The 20,473-nt window shown below is 45.3% G+C and overlaps 1 protein-coding gene across 3 annotated transcripts in view; it reads left to right on the top strand.

Annotated features, from left to right (window-relative positions):
- The window catches only part of LOC306650724 (uncharacterized protein), a 135,370-nt gene that overhangs the window by 87,788 nt on the left and 27,109 nt on the right, over nucleotides 1–20,473 (top strand). For all 3 annotated transcript variants that reach the window (XR_013760990.1, XR_013760991.1, XM_079122980.1), the window contains exon 3: nucleotides 10,321–10,558. Coding sequence is in view for 1 of the 3 variants with exons in the window: in XM_079122980.1 (XP_078979106.1) it covers nucleotides 10,330–10,558 (229 nt within the window). In the remaining 2 variants the exon portion in view is untranslated. The remainder of the gene's footprint in view (nucleotides 1–10,320; nucleotides 10,559–20,473) is intronic.

Below are 20,473 nucleotides of genomic sequence, written 5' to 3'. Positions count from 1 at the left end.
CCCATTCCCTGGCCCAGCACTTCCTGTTTATATTAGAATTGCCTTTCATGCCTTTGAGTCCCTGCCCCTTATTCTGGGGAACTATCTGTTTGTCTCTCCAGTACCTAGTTCAGTGTCTGAGACGGTAGATGCAGAATTGAACTTCACCTGAAAATGATTGCACCTTAAAACTATTGCACGTCCAATCCCTTTGCAAATGCCTGAAAAGGCGAGACCCAGTGCAATGATCCCGTAGCAGCAGGGTACGGTGGTCCCGGTCCCTAACACAGGCCTGCAAGGATACAATTTTCATTTTGTGTTAGACGGGTGCAGGGAGTCACTGCTAACCTCTGACAAACCGAGAAAATTGCACCCCCAGCCCTCCCCACCCCCAGGTTATTTGCATTTAAAAGTGAAGGCTGAAAAGGAGAATTCCTTTTGCCAAAGAGGAATTTCAAGCATCTGGGGCTGGCCAGCGAGGTGAGTTTTTTTTTAAGGGGCCAGAGGCCCATTCGGGGAGCAAATACCAAATATCCCTTCGAAGGAGGCCATTTTATTTGGGTCCTAATAGCAAGAAGAACTCTCCCGAAGACTTGAACCAAGTCCCTAAGGAGGCCCGAATTTGGAAAGACAATGAGAGTGAAAGCTGTAGCATTTAAAGAGATATTTCCATTTTCCGTGCTCGGGCTGAATCTCCGCCCCTTCCCCCCATGTTTTTGTCTGTGAGGGAAATTATGCTTCTGCCAGCAGTGCCTGGGATTCTGTCCAGACAGCATGCTGTCAGCAGCATCAGCCAGCAGGAACGCATAATCCTTCCACCGTTTGGTTTTCGAGGGTAATATTAGCTAAGAAAATACTCCAGATTTTTCTCGTTCGTGTGGTGTAACTCGCTCGCTTCAGACATGCGCCTTTCTCCAGTAATTACCTCCCACGCTTGGGGAAATTTCTTTTCTTTTTTTTTTTTTGCAATCCTGTGTCCAATTCAGTTAACTAGTCAGCGTCTCCCAGGACAAAAAGGCAGCTTTTCAGACTGCAATGTCACTTTTCTTTCATTACCACCCTTCCTCCAGTCAAAGGGGCACGGTGACCTCAAGTTTTAACATTTCTGCAATCAGACAGACTAACCGATTGCTTTTTTTCCCCACCATCTAAAGCTGTAATGAGATTGATGGTCAGCTAATGACTCACAGCATCTTCCAATGGAGGAAAGACATGTCACAGAGACGCTCCCCCACCCCTTGTCATTACCTTCCTCCTGGCACAAGGATGGGCTCCGATCGGGAGCCCTCCCCATCTCTGCTTAGACACAAAGCACAAAGATAATCCAGACGCGAGACCACCCGAGTTCAGGCCAACGAAATTTATTGAAGATTGATCAGATGCCAAACTCCATGTCGTACACAGACCTGAATAATTTCATTCAGGCAAAGCATATTGACGCTTGCATGGAGCTGGCACCCAGGGCTTCAAACAATAAATTGCGACCCTACTTTGAGTAGCTCGACGGGGTCAATCTACGCAGGATGATCAAACAATGGGATGATCAGGGACAAAGAATTGCAGAGGAAGAACCAAGAACATTTCGTGTGGGGAATGGGACTTTTAGGTTCCTTGGAGACCACTTTAATAGCTTTCAAGCCCTCGGCTTTGTTCTACAGTAAGGAAGACATTTTTTTTTTTTAATTTGTGCATATTAATTTTACAGAATAGTGGGTTTCATTGTGACACGTTCGGCCCGCACATAACACAGTGGGATCGATTTCACTCCCACTATCTCCTCTTGCCATCACTCCCCCCCACCCTTTTCTGTCCCTACTGGTGTCCCCTTCCCCCCCTGGTGTCCTTTCCCCCCCTTTTTCGTGCTAGCCTCCACATAGGACAGAAAACACACAGCACCTCTCTTTCTGGGTCTGGCTTACTTTGCTTAGCGTGATGTTCTCCAGGTGCGCCAATTCTCCTGCAAGTGACATAATTTTGCTCTTCTCTGTGACTGAATCAAACTTCATCGTGGATGTAGACCTCAATTTTTTATCCACTCATCTGTCGCCAGGCATCAAGGCTGGTTCCATAACTTGGCTATAGTAATACATATTTTTAATTGATGTTTTTATTGAGATCATTGTGAATTCACATATAGTTATAACAAATAATACAGAGAGCCAGGTGCAGTAGCGAGCACCTGGAGTCCCAGCTATGTGGGAGGAAGCAGCAGGAGGATCACTTGAGCTCAGGAGTTCTGGCCAGCCTGAGCAACACAGACCCCATGACCCCATCTCTTTTTTTGGTACGGGGGATTGAACCCAGGGGCACTTAACCACTGAATCATATCTCCAACCCTTTTTATTTTTCAGACAAGGTCTCACTGAGTTGCTTAGGGCCATGCTAAGTTACTGAGGCTGGCCTCCAACGTGCAATCCTCCTGCCTCAGTCTCCCAAGCCACTGGGATTACAGGATGGCACCATCTCACCCAGCTAAGATGCCATCTCTTAAAAAGAAAAAAAGAAGAAGAAGAAGGAAGGAAGAAAGAAAAGAAAAAGAGACAGGACTTCACACACTGCCCAGTTCTCTGCAATGGTAACATTTTAGAGAACTATATTGTAATCTCACAACTAGGATGTGGATGCTGATATAATCCGCCCAGCTTATTCAGATTCTCCTAGTTTTACTTGTACTAGTTGTAAAGTGTGTTTGTGTGTATTTTTAGTTCTCCACAATTTTGTCCCTGTGTACCTCCCGTATCCATCACCACAGACCCCCCTCCTGTTACCCTTGAAACCACACCCACCTCTCTCTCACCCCTGTCCCCAACCCCACCACTAACTTGTGCATTTCAAAAGCATTGTCATTTCAAAATTGTTACATAAATGAGATCATACAAAACTTTGGGGGTTGGCTCGTTTTCACCCAGCATAATTATCTCGCGGTTTATCCGTGTCGCGCAAGTAGCAATAGTTCTTTTCTTCCTGCTGTTAAGAAGTAACAGAAGACTACATGTTATGCGATTCCATCGTAGGGAATCCCAGGTTCCTTAACCAGTCATCTGTTGAGGAACAGCTGGGCCGACTCTGGTTTAGGCTATTATAAATAATAGGACCCTTGAGCTATGAACATTTGTGTACAGGTTTTCGTGTGGGTATGAATCTTCTTTTCTCTGACACAAACAGGAGTGTAATTGCTGGGTTTCATTTTTGTTTTTTTTTTAATGATGCTGAGGAATGAACCCCCCCAGGTCCTCATGTATGCTAACAAGCACATGCTGTGCCACCGAGCTATACCCCCAGCCCCCGTATCTAATTTTTAGAGAAACCCATAAATTCTTTTCCAGGGTAGCTGTATCATTTTACATTTCCACCAGCAATGTACGACTGATCCGGTTTCTCGTCACCCTCACCAGCAAGTAAGTTGTCACTGCTTTTAATTTGTGGTCTTAATTTGTATTTCTCTAATGGCTAATAATGTCGATCTTTGCACGTATCCATTGGCCACTTGTACGTCATCTATGGTGAAGTGTCTCTTCATGTGTTTTGCCTATGTTTAATTGGATTGTTTGTATTTTTATTGCAAGGTTTTGAGAACTTTTTAGAAATCTATTCTAGCAGGGCGCAGTGGCAAATGCCTATAATCCCAGCGGCTCGGGAGGCTGAGGCAGGAAGGTCTCAAGTTCAAAGCCAGCCTCAGTAACTTAGAGAGGCCCTAAGCAACTCAGCGAGACCCTGTCTCTAAATAAAATACAAAAAAGGGCTGGGGATGTGGCTCAATGGTCAAGCGCCCCTGGGTTCAATCCCCAGTATTAAAAAAATTAAAAATTAAAAAAATATATATTCTAGGGCTGGGGATATAGCTCAGTTGGTAAAGCACTTGCCTCTCAGGCACAAGGCCCTGGGTTCAATCCCCAGCACTGCAAAAAAAAAAAACAAAAAACAAAAAACAAAAACACACACACACACACACAAATATATATTCTAGATGATGGTCCTTTGTCAAATATGTGGTTTGTAAATATCTTCTCTCAGTCTACAGTTTGTCTTTTTATTTGTCTTCACTGGAGATTTTGGCATGTGAAAGTTCTTAATTTTGATAAGTTACAACTTATGAATTTTCCTCTTGTAGCGCGTGCTTTTGGTGTTAAGTCTAAGAACTCTCTTCACCTAGCTCTAGATCCTGAGGACCTTCTGTGTTGTTTTTCTCCAAGTGCCTCTTAGAAAACTTTTATCAATTTTAGTGGAATCATAGCAGAGCTTAATGGAATCCAGGCAGTGACTTAGAATTTAATAACAACACTGTATAGTCTGCTCCAGCTGCTGTAACAGACACCACAAGCTGAGTGGTTTAAGCAGCAGAACTTGATTTTCTCATGGTTGGGGGGGGGCTACAATCCAAGATCAAGGTGCTATCAAGGTTGGTGTCTGGTGAGGGCTTTCTTCCTAGCTAGCAGCCAGTCTCTTTGTATTCTCACATGGCCTTTCTTCTATGTGTATGTGCTCAAAGAGAGAGAGACAGAGAGAGGGAGAGAGAGGGCATCTGCTTCTCTTGGTGAAAGTGCGCCAATCCTGCGCAATCACAGACCCACTCTCCGACCTCCTTTCACCTCACAGCCTCCGCAAAGCCCCGGTCTCCAAGTAACCCTCACACCGAGGGTTCGGGCTCCAGCGCAGGAGCTGCAGGGAGGGGAGCAGACCCAACTCAGTCCATGACTGCACAGTCCCAGCACACACAAAGAGCTTCTTTGGCTTCTGTGGCTCAACCTGTGCTGGTTGCCACAGCCAACATTATGTACAGGCACAGGTGCCAAAATAGCCTGGCACTGAGCAGGTGACCATCGCGCTTGGGTGTTAGTGTATTCCCGTTCCCCTCCCCCTCCCCGATTTCCTGGGAAACCCTCCTGCCCCTCCCACTTTGGTAATGAGGTTGTTACCCTAAGAACTTAGTACAGCACGCCATGTTAGCCTGGGCAGTCAATTAGTCCAAGAAAGGGACTAGATGCAAGCTGTGCCACTCACAAATTTTCTCTACAAGTTTTGACTCGACGTTTAAACTCACTTTAGCTTTTTTTTTTTTTTTTTTTTTTTTGGTAGTACTGGGCGTGGAACCCAGGGCCTCATGCATGCTGGGCAAGCGCTCTACCACTGAGTTATACCCCCATCCTTAGCTCTTCTACCTAACTAAATAGATCTAAACTTGGGAGCCCTTGGGGAAGGCTATTTTCTATGTGACTAGGAAACAGGAACAAGAATTGTTCATGAGAAGGAAAATGGAAGAGATGCAAAGCGAGAGAAAGAGATAGAAACAAGGAACTGAGTATTCTAACCCCAAGCCCTTTCCACTGAATCCTATCTTTGGGTTCTATGAAGCACCTGAGAATAAATTGCCCTCTTTACTTTAAAGAGGGAAGGAGGAGAAAAGGGTAGGGAAGAGAAGACAACCCCACATACCGCTGTCCAACCTCTAGTCCCTCCTTATCCTAGTGTGCTAGTCAGCTTTCATTGCTATAACAGAATACCTGAGAAAAACGACTTAAAGGAGGAAAGACTAATTCTGGCTCATGGTTTCAGATGTTTCAGTCCATGGTCTTCTAACCCCATCCCTTTTAGGCCTGTGGTGGGACAGACACATCATGGCAGAAGGACTTGGCAGAGAGAAGCTGCCCAAGAAGCAAAGAAAGAATGAGAAAGGGCTAGAGACAAGATATACCCTTCTAGGGTCCACCCTGGGTAACCCACCTCTTCAAACTAGGCCCACCTCCTATGGTTTCCACCCCTTCCCAACAGTCCATTGAATTATGAACCCATTAGCGAATTGACCCATTGAAAAGACCAGAGTCCTCATGATCCAGTCCCTTCCCAAATCCCCACCTCGGAAAATGGCTGCATTGGACAGTGAGCCTTCAGCACCTGTCTCAGGGGGCATTCCAGGTTCAAACTGTAAGACCCACTGACACCTTTAATACCTTCCAAACGGACCTAGTTTGGCATACTCTTCAAAGAACCACAGTCCAATAAAATATAATGTGAGTCGTACATTTGTTTTCAATTTTCTAGTAACCACATTAAAAAAAAATTTTTTTTTGGTACTTAACCACATCCCCACACCCCAGCCCCATTTTGTATTTTATTTAGAGACAGGGTCTCACTGAGTTGCTTAGCACCTCGCTTTTGCTGAGGCTGACTTTGAACTGACGATCCTCCTGCCTCAGCCTCCTGAACCACTGGGATTACAGGCGTGCACCATGGCACACAGCTTTTGAAAAAATTTTTATTTGTTCTTTTTACTTATACATGACATTAGAATGTATTTTGATATATTATACATACACGGAGTATAACTTATTCTAATTAGGATCCCATTCTTGTGGTATACATGATGTGGAGTTTCATTGATCGTGTATTCATGCATGAACATAGGAAAGTTACGTCCAATTCATTCTACTGCCTTTCCTATCCCCATCTCCCCTCCCTTCCATTCATTCCCCTGTCTAATCCCCTGAACTTCTATTCTACCCCACTGCTTATTGTGAGTTATCATCCGCGTATCAAAGAACGTTCAGCCTTTGGTTCTTTGGGACTGGCTTATTTCACTTAGCATGATATTCTCCATTTCCATCCATTTACGGGCAAATGCCATAATTTCATTCTTCTTTATGGCTAAGTAGTATTCCACTGTGTATATGTACCACATTTTCTTTATCAATTCATCTGTTGAAGGGCACCTAGGTTGGTTCCATAGCTTAGTTATTGTGGACTGAGCTGCTGTAAACATTGATGTGGCCACGTCACTGTAGTGTGCTGACTTTAAGTCCTTTGGGTATAAACTGAGGAATGAGATAACTGGGTCAAATGGAGGTTCCATTCCAAGTGTTCTGAGGAATCTCCATACTAGCAGCCAAATTTTTAAAAAGAAACATGTGAAATAAGTTTTAGTAATGTATTTTATTTAACCTAGTGTATCCAAAATATTATCATTTTGACATGTAATTATTTCAACATGCAACTCTAAATTTTAAAAATTGTCCCAGGCAATTCTCATTCAAAAGGTTTGGGAAAATAAACTACCAGTTGCCTCAAGAGTCTTAGAAATTCCCCTGGGAAGTAGAAGCTGAAGGCCACCTCTGGGCTTCTACGAGGCTCCTCTGTGGCGACCCTGTGTCCTGGGAGCCAGAGCAACCCTATTTCAACTTGGCAACCAACTTGTCTGCTTCCGGAGGCCCCTTCTAAATAAGTCTGTGATTCTAGTTGACCCCCTAGGAGCTAAGAGTAGGGACTCCCTTCCTCATCAATATTATCCATCTAGCCGGGTGTGGTGGTGCTCGCCTGTCATCCCAGCGGCTGAGAGGCTGAGGCAGGAGGATCGAGAGTTCAAAGCCAGCCTCAGCAACTCAGTGAGGCCCTAAGCAACTCAGCAAGACCCTGTCTCTAAATCAAATACAAAGTAGGGTGGGGATGCGGCTCAGTGGTTAAGTGCCCCAGAGTTCAGTCCCCAGTACCAAAAAAATCATTCATCCATCTGTCTGTCAGTCTGCCTATGCATCTATCATCTCTCTTCAGATGGGCTCTGCGTCAGAAGTTTCTATTTTTGATTCTTAACTCTGTGCCTCTTTGTTGTCATGACTTTAGGCAAATTATCTCAACTTCTCTGAGTTTCTTTTTCCACACTTGTAAAATGGGGCTCATGGTATTACCTGCTTATCAATCATTGAATGAGGATTAAACAACTTTGAAACAGTGAGGTTGAAAAGCATAATGGCATATGTTAAGTGTATTCTAAGTGGTGGCCATTATTATGCAAGACCTGTTCTTTAAAGGATTAACAGCTTTTGGGGGAGGGCGTTTACTAGGGATTGAACCCAGGGACCCTTAACCGCTGAGTCACACACATCCACAGTCCATTTTACTTTGAGACAGGATCTCGCTAAGTTGCTTAGGGCCTCACCAAATTGATGAGGTTGGCCTCCAACTTGTGATCCTCCTGCCTCAGCCTCCTGAGTCACTAGGATTACAGGTGTGTACCACGGCACCTCGCTAATTTGTGGGCTTTCTTTTGGACTGACAGCTTTCTAACGACTCATAAGGACAGAAAAGTCACCTACACAGGATTAGGAAACAGACGCTTCACATTTTGATGTGTTACTATACCAAAGGCTCAGCACAACACTTGCAGTCCGCATTTGGGTTTCCAATTGAAGACCAAAATAAAATTCAAGCCCTTTCCTGTCTTAGCATCTATCCACTGTTTAAATTTTGGGTTCTTCAGAGGAAATTCTTCTTGTACGGTAGGCCCTTCTTCCCTTTCCAGTAAGTTAACGAATATCTGAGATCTTTTAACATCCTCATTGAACGCGACCACTTTCCATTGCATTCGCTTCTGTCATTCGAAGTGATTTTCCTCTGGAGCATACAGAGGTAATTTTAAACAGTGGCCCTGGAAACCGCTTTTTACTGGTAGAAAAAGAACTCCTGAGGTGATCTGTAAGTGGGTTAGCTAGAGTCCACCCACATCCCCACAGAGCTAAATGCCCTTGTTACAATAGAAGGAGGACTTCACAGAGAGAAAAAGAAACAGCAGAGAATTCACGCTGGAGGGGACTCTGGAAAATATGCGATGCAATCTTTTTGTTTCCTTTTTTCTTTTTTGTGGTCCTGGGGGTTGAACCCAGGGGTGCTCTACCACTGAGCCACATCCCCAGCCCTTTTTATTCTTTTCTATTTTATTTTTGAGACAGGGTCTTGCTAAGTGGGCTAGGTTGGCCTCAAATTTACAATCCTCTTGCCTCAGCCTCCCAAGTAGCTGGGATTACAGATGTGAGCCACCATGCCTGGTGTTGACACAGTCTTTCTTAAATGTCACACCCCTGAGCACCTGCCAAGCCTGCGACTCTACAGTGGCCCTTACGTATTGCAGGGTGCTTGGGACGTGCCTGACCTATCTGCTACCTGCCGAGACTGGCTTGCCCACCTGAGTCCCAGCATGGTACTTGATAGGTACTAGGTGTCTGATAAGCGCATGAGGTGCATCTGGTCTTGTAACAGTGCGCCGTGACATGGTATCTGGCAGTAATAAAAGATCAGAGGGAGATCTTTAGTTACCATGATTTTTGTTCCCAGGGTATGTGTTGTCTATGTTTTTGCTCTTCGTGGGGCTGAGTTTCTGTAAAATGTGGCTGACATTTTAAGAGACATTTAAAATGTGGCTGACTGAGGAGGTCCCCAGGGATAATGTGAAACATAATTAGCTGGTAGAGACTTCAAAGTGCTGCAAGAGTTAAAGATCCTCAACTTACCACACCTTCAAAGTGGACATTTTGACTACCAACTAGGAAAAAACCTGCCTGCAAATGAAGCTTAAACAAAGAAAATTTGTAGTAAGTGAAGGACACGAAGATGTCTTCTGATGACATCATCTGAGCACCTGGATCCAACCGTACCTGAAGTCAGTGTGCCTGTACTTGTCTCTCCTATGAGCTAATTCGTTGGCTTTTCATGTAAGCCAGGATGAGTTAGGCTTCTGACACTTGTCACTGAAAGAGTACTAGTGACTAGAATAAAGATCAAACAATTAGAGAACCATAAAATCCAATATATATTAAGTGTTGTGCTGCATAACCTGATTAAAATTTTGATGCAAGTCCAGAGGCACAATAGCTGTGGGAAGCTAACTGAGGTAGTAGGACTTGGGCAGGGCATAATCCCTGTTATAATCATGAAGGGACATAAAGGACTGTGTAGCTGGTAGGCTGTCACAGTGTAGTCTAGTACAATATGGAATAGTATAGTACAGTGTACAATCCCAGCATATTAGATAGACAGGAAGAAGGATTTACCAAGGGCAATGCTAACCTTTAACCTCTTTTGAGAGTATTAAGAGGACTGGTGGAGGAGGGTTAGATTCATGCCAATCCTGGAGCTGCTTGTATACTCATTTGGGTCAGACCTGATACCTCTTTTGTGAAGGGGCAGCTGAGGAGACTCTGGTGCTGGATAAAGCCCAAGGAAGGAGTCAGACTGAGAACAACAATCACATTAACTTGAAGGTAGCAGGGCAGGATGGTTCTGTGGTGCAGTTTAAGATTAAGAGACATACACCAGCCAGCTGCGGTGGTGCATGCCCATAATCCCAGTGGCTGGGGAGGCTGAGTCAGGAGGACCAAGACTTCAAAGCCAGCCTCAGCAACTTAGCGAGGCCCTCAGCAACTCAGTGAGACCCTGTCTCTAAATAAAATGTTAAAAAGGGTTGGGGATGTGGCTCAGTGGTTAAGCGTCCCTGGATTCAATCCCCAGTACCAAAAAAAAAGGGGGGGGGGGCATACACCACTTGGTAAACTAATAAAGGCCTTTTGTGAATGTCAGGGTTTGTCGATGAGGCAGATCAGATTCCGATTTGATGGGCAACCAATTAATGGAACAGACACACCTGCACGGTTGGAAATGGAGGATGAAGATACAATTGATGTGTTCCAGCAGCGGACAGGAAGGTCTACTAAAGAGCGAACCTGTGACTTTACTCCAGAACCCGGTTCTTACAGACCAAGAGTACATGCTCAATTAGAAGATGGCAATTTGGTTCCCCCACGTCTTGACTACTACGGTATAGTTTTCTCTATTCTTTCATTCCCCCGACCCTTTCTTTCATTGTACATGAAGCAACTGGTGTATGTGCACAAGCATATTGCTATTTGTTGTTGTTGTTGTTGTTTGGGGTACCAGGGATTGAACCCAGGGACACTTAACCACTGAGCCACCACCCCAGCCCTTTTTATATTTTATTTAGAGACAGTGTCTCCTAAGTTGCTTAGGGCCTCGCTAAGTTGCTGAGGCTGGCTTTGAACTCTCGATCCTCCTGCCTTAGCCTCCCGAGCTCCTGGGATTACAGGCGTGCCCCACCGTGTCCAGCCTATTGCTTTAAAAAAAGAAAAACAAAACGGAAAAACCTAAATGGCCAATGATGTTTTGACTGACATCAGATAAAGACGGGGTGGGGAGAAACACTGGTCCTGTGAACATAGCCCCTTCCTCCATTAGTGGCTTGCTCATCCCGCTCTTATCTTTATATTCCAGGAAGTTAGTTTTCTGTCACTGTTTTAACAAAAAAGAAAAGAAAAACCTGAACAACATAAAAATCCTAGCATACCTTATTCAACTAGAGAATTTTAATGTTTTTCACTTATCATTGTAAAACCAAGGACAATTTTATAGCTTTTTCTACGTACCTGTTACCTGTAGGGCAATCTGTCTTTAAGGAGGGGTAAATTACTCTTAAAAAAGGAAAGATTCCTAGATAATTTTCCCTTCAAGTCAAGCATTTTGTTGTTGGGTTTGGGGTTTTTTTTTTTGTACCAGGGATTGAACTCAGGGGCACTTGACCACTGAGCCACATCCCCAGCCCTTTTTTGTATTTTATTTAGAGATAGGGTCTCACTAAGTTGCTCAGGGCCTCCCTGAGTTGCTGAGGCTGGCCTCGAACTTGCAATCCTCCTGCCTCAGCCTCCCGAGTCACTGGGATTACAGGTGTGTACCACTGTGCCCTCACCTAGCTCAAGCATCTTGTTGTTTAAATAACTTTTTCTTTAAAAAAAAAAAAAAAGATTGTTAGCATACCTAGTCATCCAAGCATACCAAGCATCTGGGCTGAGAATTTTCTCTAGTCTAGAACAGTGGTTCTCAACCTTGGTTGCACATTTGAATCACTTAGGGAGCTTTTTTAAAAAATCCAGATACACAAGCTGCACCCCAGTCCAAGTAGATCACAATCACGGAGGTGAGACCCAGGCCTCAGTGTTTTTAAAAATTCCTCAGGTGGTTCCCCTGGGCAGCCAGGTTTGAAGACATGCTCTGAGATAGTGCTCTCAAACTTTAACACGTCTTTGAATTTTGTTTTAACAAGATTCAGATACAGAGGGTCTGGAGTAGGCCCAGAATTCAGGGAGTCAACTATGGGGCGGGGGAGGGGGGAGTTCTTTCCAATGGGCCCAGCCAGATTACCCAGAAATAACCTTTGGACAGCTAAGTGTGGCGAAAGGTCGATGAGTCACATGACTATCCCCGATCTGATACAGGATATAGGATGACCAACTGTCCTACTTTGCCTGGGACTGAGGGAGTCCCGGGAGATGGGGCTTTGAGTATTAAAGCAGGAGAAGTCCTGGACCAACCAGGATGGTTGGTCACCCTACCGGTCCCCAACCTTCTGGTCAGTGAAGTTCTGACCCCTGTTACAAAAGCTTTTCCAACCAAACAGGCACCGTTGATTAAGTGGGAGCAAAGAGAAGCTCAGAGGACGGTCCTGGGAGGAGAGAAGGAAATCCTCGGGCACATAATCCTCCCAGAGGCCATCAGTAGATCCGGGGACAAGAGCAGGAACGTGTGTTTTACGTGACTTACAGGCACTGGCCATAGAACAAGTGTCCAGCAAATTAAGGATATTACAGATCCAGGGGACTTTTATTGGAGATTCATGAACTGGGCAGCATTCTGCCTTTTCAGAAGTGACCCAGACAAGGGTGAGAAAGGAAAATCCTGCCAGTCGTTCATTTCGTTGGGAACCAGAGTGGCCAGAGGAACAGACCCACACTGCCTCACGGGAGCAGCTAAAGCGTTGTCTGCTTGGCCAGGGACTTGCCAGCACACCACGCAGGCCCATTAGGGACACGGGGCCAGGTCTTTTCCAAACTCCTCTGGCAATGGATCCTAGGGAGCCGGTAGAGCAGCAGAAGAAAGAGCAGGTGCCTCAAGAGTTAATGGCAAAGTGCTATGCATGTCCAACTTCATGACTCCATAGATCAGTTAATGCCCAGCACATAATGGGGCATTTTTGAAGAAGCTTTAAGAGTAGCTGTTGATTTTTATTTATTTTATTTTTTTGTGGTGCTGGGGATCGAACCCAGGGCCTTGTGCTTGCAAGGCAAGCACTCTACCACCTGAGCTATCTCCCCAGCCCTGATTTTTATTTTTATTTTTTATCTTTTTGCTGTGCTGGGATTGAACCCAGGGCTTATGCATACGAGGCGAGCACTTTACCAGCTGAGCTACATCCCCAGCCCTGTTGACTTTTATTGAAAGCTGTTACATGATCTGCAAAGATAGACGTGTTTTTTTTCTCTATTAATGTCATGTATGGGAGTAAAAATATTCCCACACACTGAACTATCCTTGCATTCTTAAGATAAACCCCACTTGGTGACGGTAATTCATATTTTTTAAATGATGCTGGATTTTGTTTGCTGATATTGTATTTAGGATTTTTACATTGATATTTGTAATTATTATTGGTCTGCAGTTTCATTGCTAGGCTTGACTCTGATATTAACTTTTTTTTTTTTTTTTCGGTGCTGGGGATTGAACTCAGGATCTTGTGCTTGCAAGGCAAGCGCTCTACCAGCTGAGCTATCTCCCCAGCTCTTAACTTTTTTAAAAGAGATCTTTTTTTCTAAATATTTTAACTGTAGGCAGACACAATATCTTTATTTATTTATTTATATGTGGTGCTGAGAATCGAACCCAGTGCCTCACACGTGCCAGGCAAGTGCTCTACCACTGAGCCACGACCCCAGCCCCTTTGATATGATACCTCCTCCTCCTCGTGCTCCTCCTCCTGCTCCTCCTCCTGCTCTTCCTCTTCCTCTTCTTCCCCCTCCTCCCCCTCCTCCCCTCCCCCTCCTCCTCCTTCTTTTTCTTCTTGTCCTCCTCTTCTTCCTCCTCCTCTTCCTCCTGCTCCTCCTTCTGCTCTTCGTCTTCTTCTTCTTCCCCCTCCTCCCCCACTCCTCCCCTCCCCCTCCTCCTCCTCCTTCTTGTCCTCCTCCTCCTCCTCCTGCTCTTCATCTTCTTCTTCTTCCCCCTCCTCCCCGTCTTCCTCCTCCTTTTTGTTTTAATTTGGTACCAGGGATTGAACCCAGGGTCACTCAACCACTGAACCACATCCCCAGCCCTTTTTATTTTTTTATTTTGAGACAGGGTCTCACTAAGTTTCGTACGGCCTCACTAAGTTGCCGAGGCTGGCTTTGAACTCGTGATCCTCCTGCCTCAGCCTCCCACGTCGCTGGGATTACAGGAGTATTTCCTTCTTTAACTATGCTCTGTCACTTATTAGGCATTAAAACCATCCCCTCCTTAGAGATTTGCTAGAATTCTCTCCTGAGTCCCTCTGGATGTGCCGCGTCATGCACCTTGACCATCAACCGTGGGTTCCGCTGAGTCTCTGGATCGGCTCAAGCCTCGGTCAGGAAAGCTGGTAAGTAACCCTCTGGCACATGGCTGTCTTTCTGTTCTTTCTATTTACTGCGCTCCATCTTATCCTCTGCCGTTCCCCCTCCTCCAAAGCTCTGTCTTGCCTCTTCTCCAGGTGAACACCTACTCTTGCTTCCCATGTCACCTCGAGTGTCACCATTTCAAGGAAGTCCTCCACGAATCCTGCAAGTCATTTGCAGGATCGCTTGAGGAATATTGGTCATCCCCGGCTTCCGTGCGCTGTCATGACTTATTCAATTAACAAGCTGATGAATTGATTGGTGTCAAGCTAGAATATGTCTAGAGTCCTCGTCAGCTCGCATTTTCTGGGCTCCCTTTTTGGGTCCTGCTGTGGGGCAGAGGGGTGATGGGCAAAGCAGCCAGCTGTGGTAAATTTGTAGCCTCCTTGCAGTCAGATCTGCTCAGCACTTGGAGAAGCCCTTTCCCTACTTCAAAGATCCCGCTGAGAAGAATGTGGCAGGCGCCAGCCCTCGACTGGCCAGACAATTCTCAAGGAATGCTCCACACAGGCCAGAGACTGAGTGCCAGCCATCTTGGGACAGAGCCTTTGCCAGGAGATTCCCTGCCTCGGTGAGCTGAGCCGAGAGGGAAATGGCTGTAAATGCCACTGATTAATCACCAAGGTGACACTCGCTCCTCTCCTTTGCAAACCATCACCTCCCGCCCTGCCCCGCCCCTTCTAGAAAGACCCCAAATGACGGTTGCTGTCTTGACATCTCCTTGGATGGTTTTCTTGGCTGGTGCCCAAGTATCTTTTGTCTTGCATGAGGGTGTTGGGGAGGGAGGGAGGGACCAGGTGATCTAGCACTTGCATTATGTGATTGTCTTATTCCAAATTCTGAGAATTCCTTTTCCCTTTGAAAAGAGTGAACTAATTCCACTTTGACAGCATTACTTGGACTCCATCCAAGGGAAAGAAGTAGGGGATTCCAGGGATCTGAGTCATCTAGCCACTGGAGCTGGAGACAGTTCTTTGGTCCTTTTCCCCTGGCAAGGACAAACTCTCTGTCAAGGTCACATAATGTTCTGAATCCACACACACCAAGTGGCCTGTTCTAGCCACTGGCAGCTTCTGGCAGGATGAGGGAACTGAACAATTTTGTCCTTAGAAAGGAGTGTCGCTCTGGCTGTGAACTAAGAATCCGGTATGAGGCAAAAGACTAAGTACATGGCTGGGTCCTGAGTTTGGCTGGTTTAAAAAAAAAAAAAAAAAAAGTGTCTATTAGGAAGATGGAATGCTATACAGCAGTGAAAAAGAATGCCCCACGTCTACCCTGTCCACATGGACTAATTTTATAAACATAATGCTAGAGAGAAAAAGCAAGTTCCAGAAAGACATAGAGAATGTGTTACCATTTATAAAATGTTAAAATATGCTGTGGTTTGGATGTGTTTTGAGTGTGTAGCCAAGGGTTCCGGTGTTGGCAGCTGGGTCCCTAGTGTAGTGTTGCTATGTGGTGGTAGAACCTTTAAGAGATGGGCTTAGTGGGAGTTGATGAAGTCACTGGGGACACTATCCTCAGAAGGGATCAAGATAGCTCTCATAGGACCCTGAGTTAGTTCTTACAAGAGCAAGTTGCTGCCGGGTATGGTGGCGCATGCCTTTAATCCCAGTGATTCAGAGGCTGACGTAGGAGGATCGCAAGTTCAAAGCCAGCCTCAATGATTTAGCGAGGCCCTAAGCAACTCAGTGAGACCCTGTCTCTAAATAAAATATAAAAGAGGGCTGCGGATGTGGCTCAGTGGTTAAGCACCCCTGAGTTCAATCCCTGATACCATAAAAAAAAAAAAAAAAGCAAAATAAAACAACAACAACAAAATAGCAAGTTGCTATAAAAGAGCAAGCCTGACCTCTGGGTTGCTCTGGCTGCCTAGCTCACCAAGTGATCGCTCCCTCTTGCGTGTAATTCCATTGTGACGTCTGCCATGTTGTGCCATAGCCAGGCGCTCTCACCAGATGTGGCGCCATACTATTTGGATTTTCAGCTGCCTGAACTGGGAGCTGAACAAACCTCTTTTCTTTATAAATAGTCCAGACTCAGGTATTTCATTATAGTAACAGAAAATGGACTAATATATTTAGGATTTATAGTAAGTGTATATGTGACTATGTGACATGTGTAATAAAAGAATAAAATTACACATGGAGATAATAATATGGTACCAACTTTGTGGTTGTCTCAGGGGCAGGGAGAACGAGAGTGAGAAGTGGTACATAGAGGGCTCTAGCTGTATCTGAAATGTTATATCATTGGCTGGGTGTTCATTATATTGTTCTGTGTGCTCTTTATATATCTGGAGTATCTCATGATGTTTTTTGTGTGTTTGTTTTGTTTTGTTTTGGTACTAGGGATTGAACCCAGGGCACTTTACTGCTGAACTACATCCTGCACTTTTCATTTTTATCTCAAGACAGTGCATGTTGGCCTCAAACTTACCATCCTCTTGCCTCATTTTCCCCAGTAGCTGGGATTATGGGCACACACCACTACACCTGGCCCTTGATGCCTTTTTTTCTTTTTTGTACTGAGGAATTAACCTGAGAGTGCTTAGCCACTGAGCTACATCCCCAACCCTAAGTTGCTTAGGGCCACTCTAAGTTGCTGAGGCTGGCCTCCAACTTGCAATCCTCCTGCTTCAGCCTCCCGAGTTGCTGGAATTGCAAGCATGTGCCACTGCAGCTGGCTCCATGATGATTTTTTAAAAGTGGAAAGAAAAGTTAGGTTTCAGCAGGCTTGAGTATAACGTTAAACTGCCAATTTTTTATGGACTGGGACAGTCCCTCAATCATGACTGCTCAAGATGCCAATGTCACATGAGCAAAATTACCCCTGTGTCCAGGGACTTTCCTTCTGATTTTAGCCCAGACTATCAACAGCCCCCTTCTCCCCATGGCTGGGCCACCCCTGCTCCTTTTCCCTTCCTCTTTCTGTTGCTGCTGGGAAGCACCCAGCCGCTTCAGCCTTCTGTGCTTACAGCTGTCTGGATGTCTTCCAGGTCCTTTTCCTGTCCTGTGCATTTCGGTGCCCCAGGCTGTAGAAACCCCCACTTCTGACGGCAAAAGAGAGTAGAGAGGAGATGGGGCGAGCTGTGTTTCTGTTCTCCCGAGATGAGACTGAGGAGTGGATTTCACCCGGAAATAACGCTCTCCAGGAATCGTCTCCTGCCCTTTGGTACCAGGGGTTGAACCCAGGGGCACTCAGCCACTGAGCCCCAGCCCCAGCCCTCTTTACTTTTTATCTACAGACAGGGTCTCACTGAGTTGCTTAGGGCCTCACTGCTGAGGCTGGCCTTGAACTCGCGATCCTCCTGCCTCAGCCTCCAGAGCCACTGGGATTACAGGCCTGCGTCACCGCGCCCGGCTGTAACCGTGTTTCTTGACCATCATTAATACCAGAGCCTCACTTTCTATGGGTGACATGGGCTCTGGAGGCCTGCTTGGGAACCAAAGTCATTCATATGGAATTGAAGAAAATCTGTTCTGAATTCTAAGACAGATTTTTCCAACCAACTTTTGGAACAGCATCAAGTTTTCAGTTTGTCACTCCTCCACAAAGTCCTGGGGGGCGGGGGCGAACTAAGTTTTCCTTGGCCAAAAAGGAATGGATTCAAGGAACCAAGATTTGCTGATGGGTTGAAATAAAACAGGGTACTTCAGGGCGACCCCAGAAACAATTTCCTGAGAAGTAAAATTACATCGTGGCTCACCTGCCTGAGCTGCTTAGTGTCCATGCGTTTAGAGAAAAACCTTGTTTTTCTCTCGGCCGCCACACATTTCAAATATGAACAATATAACCACTAACTCCAGTGAGAAGAGCTGACCGTTCGCCACACAATGTGATTTCTAATTGCTCGAATAATACTGCACAATGAAATAATTTCCTACCCAGTAAAAATGATTTCTCTTTGCCTGAGTGATAATATCCTGTTGAAATATAAGGCCGTTCCAGACAGTGACTACATAATGTCTGGAGTCTTTTTTTTTTTTTTTTCCTTCTTCTTCTTCTTTTTTCTATATATAACCTTTAAATGCTAAGCATTAGGAACAAGGCAAGACCAAGTGATAAAACAAGTTCCCAGATGAAGAGCAGAACTCTTTGGGTCTATGTTGGAATCTCTAATTACCCCACGTCCTTGGATAAAATGGTGTCGATAAACTTATCATGCATAGATGGTCTTTGCTCTGTTCCTTTAGAGATCAGTCGTGTGACAAGAATGGCAATGGATTTTTCCATAAAGCTGGTGTGCTCCGGAGCATCTGTATTTGGACGGGCACACACACACCATGTTGTTAATTTTAATGCACCAATTTAATCCTCATTACGTGCATCACTAGACTCATAAAGGCAGATTTTTCTTTAGAAAATGAAATTGCGAGACATTGTTGTCCAGTGGCCTACTGCGCCGGTAGGTGTGTAGAGTTTTCCGTGCCCGCTAGGACTATGGAAGAAAAAGAAGGCATGCCTCCTGTTCCCGGAAAGTTTAGAACCCAGGAAATAAGGGCCAGACAAGAGACACTCATCCGAAAGACAAGCAAAGTGAGGCCCAGAAAGGGAGAGTGACCTTCCCAAGGTCACACAGCTAAGGAAGGACATTGGTCAGGTAAAAACCAGGTGTCTAGAACCTGGCCCGCACCTGTGTTCGGACAGCCAACACTGCGCTAGATCAGAGTGTTTTCGTAGGTGGGACTGTGGTCCTGGGGATGTGGCTTCTTCTATGGGGTTCATGGGAGGCGCCTTTGCTGGGTTCCTTTGACTTTGGATCTTACCATACAGACCACACGCTGGTTCCCTACCCGCCACTCCAGGCTGAGGCGAGACGGTGGCAGTAGAGTGTGGAATCCGTACTCCTTCAAGAAATCCCTTTGGGGACTGGGGAGATAGTTCAGTTGGTAGAGTGCTTGCCTCACATGCACAAGGCCCTGGGTTCAATCCCCAGCACCACAAAAAAAGCAAAAGAAAACTTCTTGGGAAAGACTTAAACTGCTTCAGCTTTTATAAGTACCATCCCCATGACCCTGCCATCCCACCCCTAGCTATATACACAAGAGAAATATGCTATACATGTGTTAGAATGTCCACAGGCATTTATAATAGTCCCAAATCAGAAGCTCCCTGCCTTATTCCTTTTCTGTTGCTAAACTGGAATATCACAGACTAGATAATTTATAAAGGAAAGAAATTTCTTTCTCACGGTTCTGGAGGCACGGAAATCCAGTATCAAAGGTGCTGGCATCAAGTGAGGGTATTCATGCCCCATCATTCCATGGCGGAAGGTAGAAGGGTAAAAGAGCATAAGAACACAAGAGGGGCCGCACACAGTGGCTTAGGACGGTACGCATTACTGGGTGAGGTGGTGCATGCCTGTAATCCCAGCAGCTTAGGAGGCTGAGGCAGGAGGATCACAAGTTAGAGGCCAGCCTCAGCAACTTAGTGAGGCCCTAGCAACTTAGTGAGACCCTGTTTCTAAATAAAAACTAAAAAGGGCTGGGGATGTGGCTCAGTGGTTCAGTCCCTGGTACCAAAAGAAAGAACTCAAGAGGAGTAAACCAGCTTTGACAACCAACCCACTCTCAAAGTAACTGATTCCCTCCTATGATAATGACATTAATCCATTAATCCATCCTCTGCCTTCATGACCTAAACACCTCTTACTAGTCCCTACCTCCCAACACTGTTCTTTGAAGATTTTTTTCTTCAACATGAACTTTGGGGGACACATTTAAACCGTAGCACTACCCAAATATCTATCAATGTTAGAATGGATAAATCACGGAATATTTACTCAATGGGATGCTAAACAGGAGTAAGAATGAACTATATATAACATACAAAAAATATGGCCGGATCTCATGAATATAAAGTTGAGAAAATAGAACCAGACACCAGAGAGTACAAAATATGATTCCACTGGATGCAGTGGGGCATGCCTATAATCCCAGCTACTCAGGAGGCTGAGGCAGGAGGATCACAAGTTCAAGGCCAGCCTCAGCAACCTAGTGAGATCCTGTCTCAAAATCAGAAATAAAAAGGGCTGGCGATGTGGCTTAGTGGGTGACCGCCCCTGGGTTCAATCCCAGTACTAAAAAACGAAAATGAAAACAAAAACTGTATGATTCCAATTCTAGGGAGAACAGAAGGAAACAAAACCGAAACGAATCTGTGCAATTAGAGGTCAGGATAGTGGTTATCCTTAGAGGTTGCAGTGACTGAAAGGGGGTACAGGGGCCTTGGGATGCTGATAATTAATGTTTTGATTT

The sequence above is a fragment of the Sciurus vulgaris genome (assembly GCF_902686455.1).
Source record: "Sciurus vulgaris genome assembly, chromosome: X".
Classification (NCBI taxonomy): Eukaryota; Metazoa; Chordata; class Mammalia; order Rodentia; family Sciuridae; genus Sciurus; species Sciurus vulgaris.
Note: the sequence above shows the minus strand (reverse complement) of the source record. Positions and strands in the feature narration are given on the sequence as shown.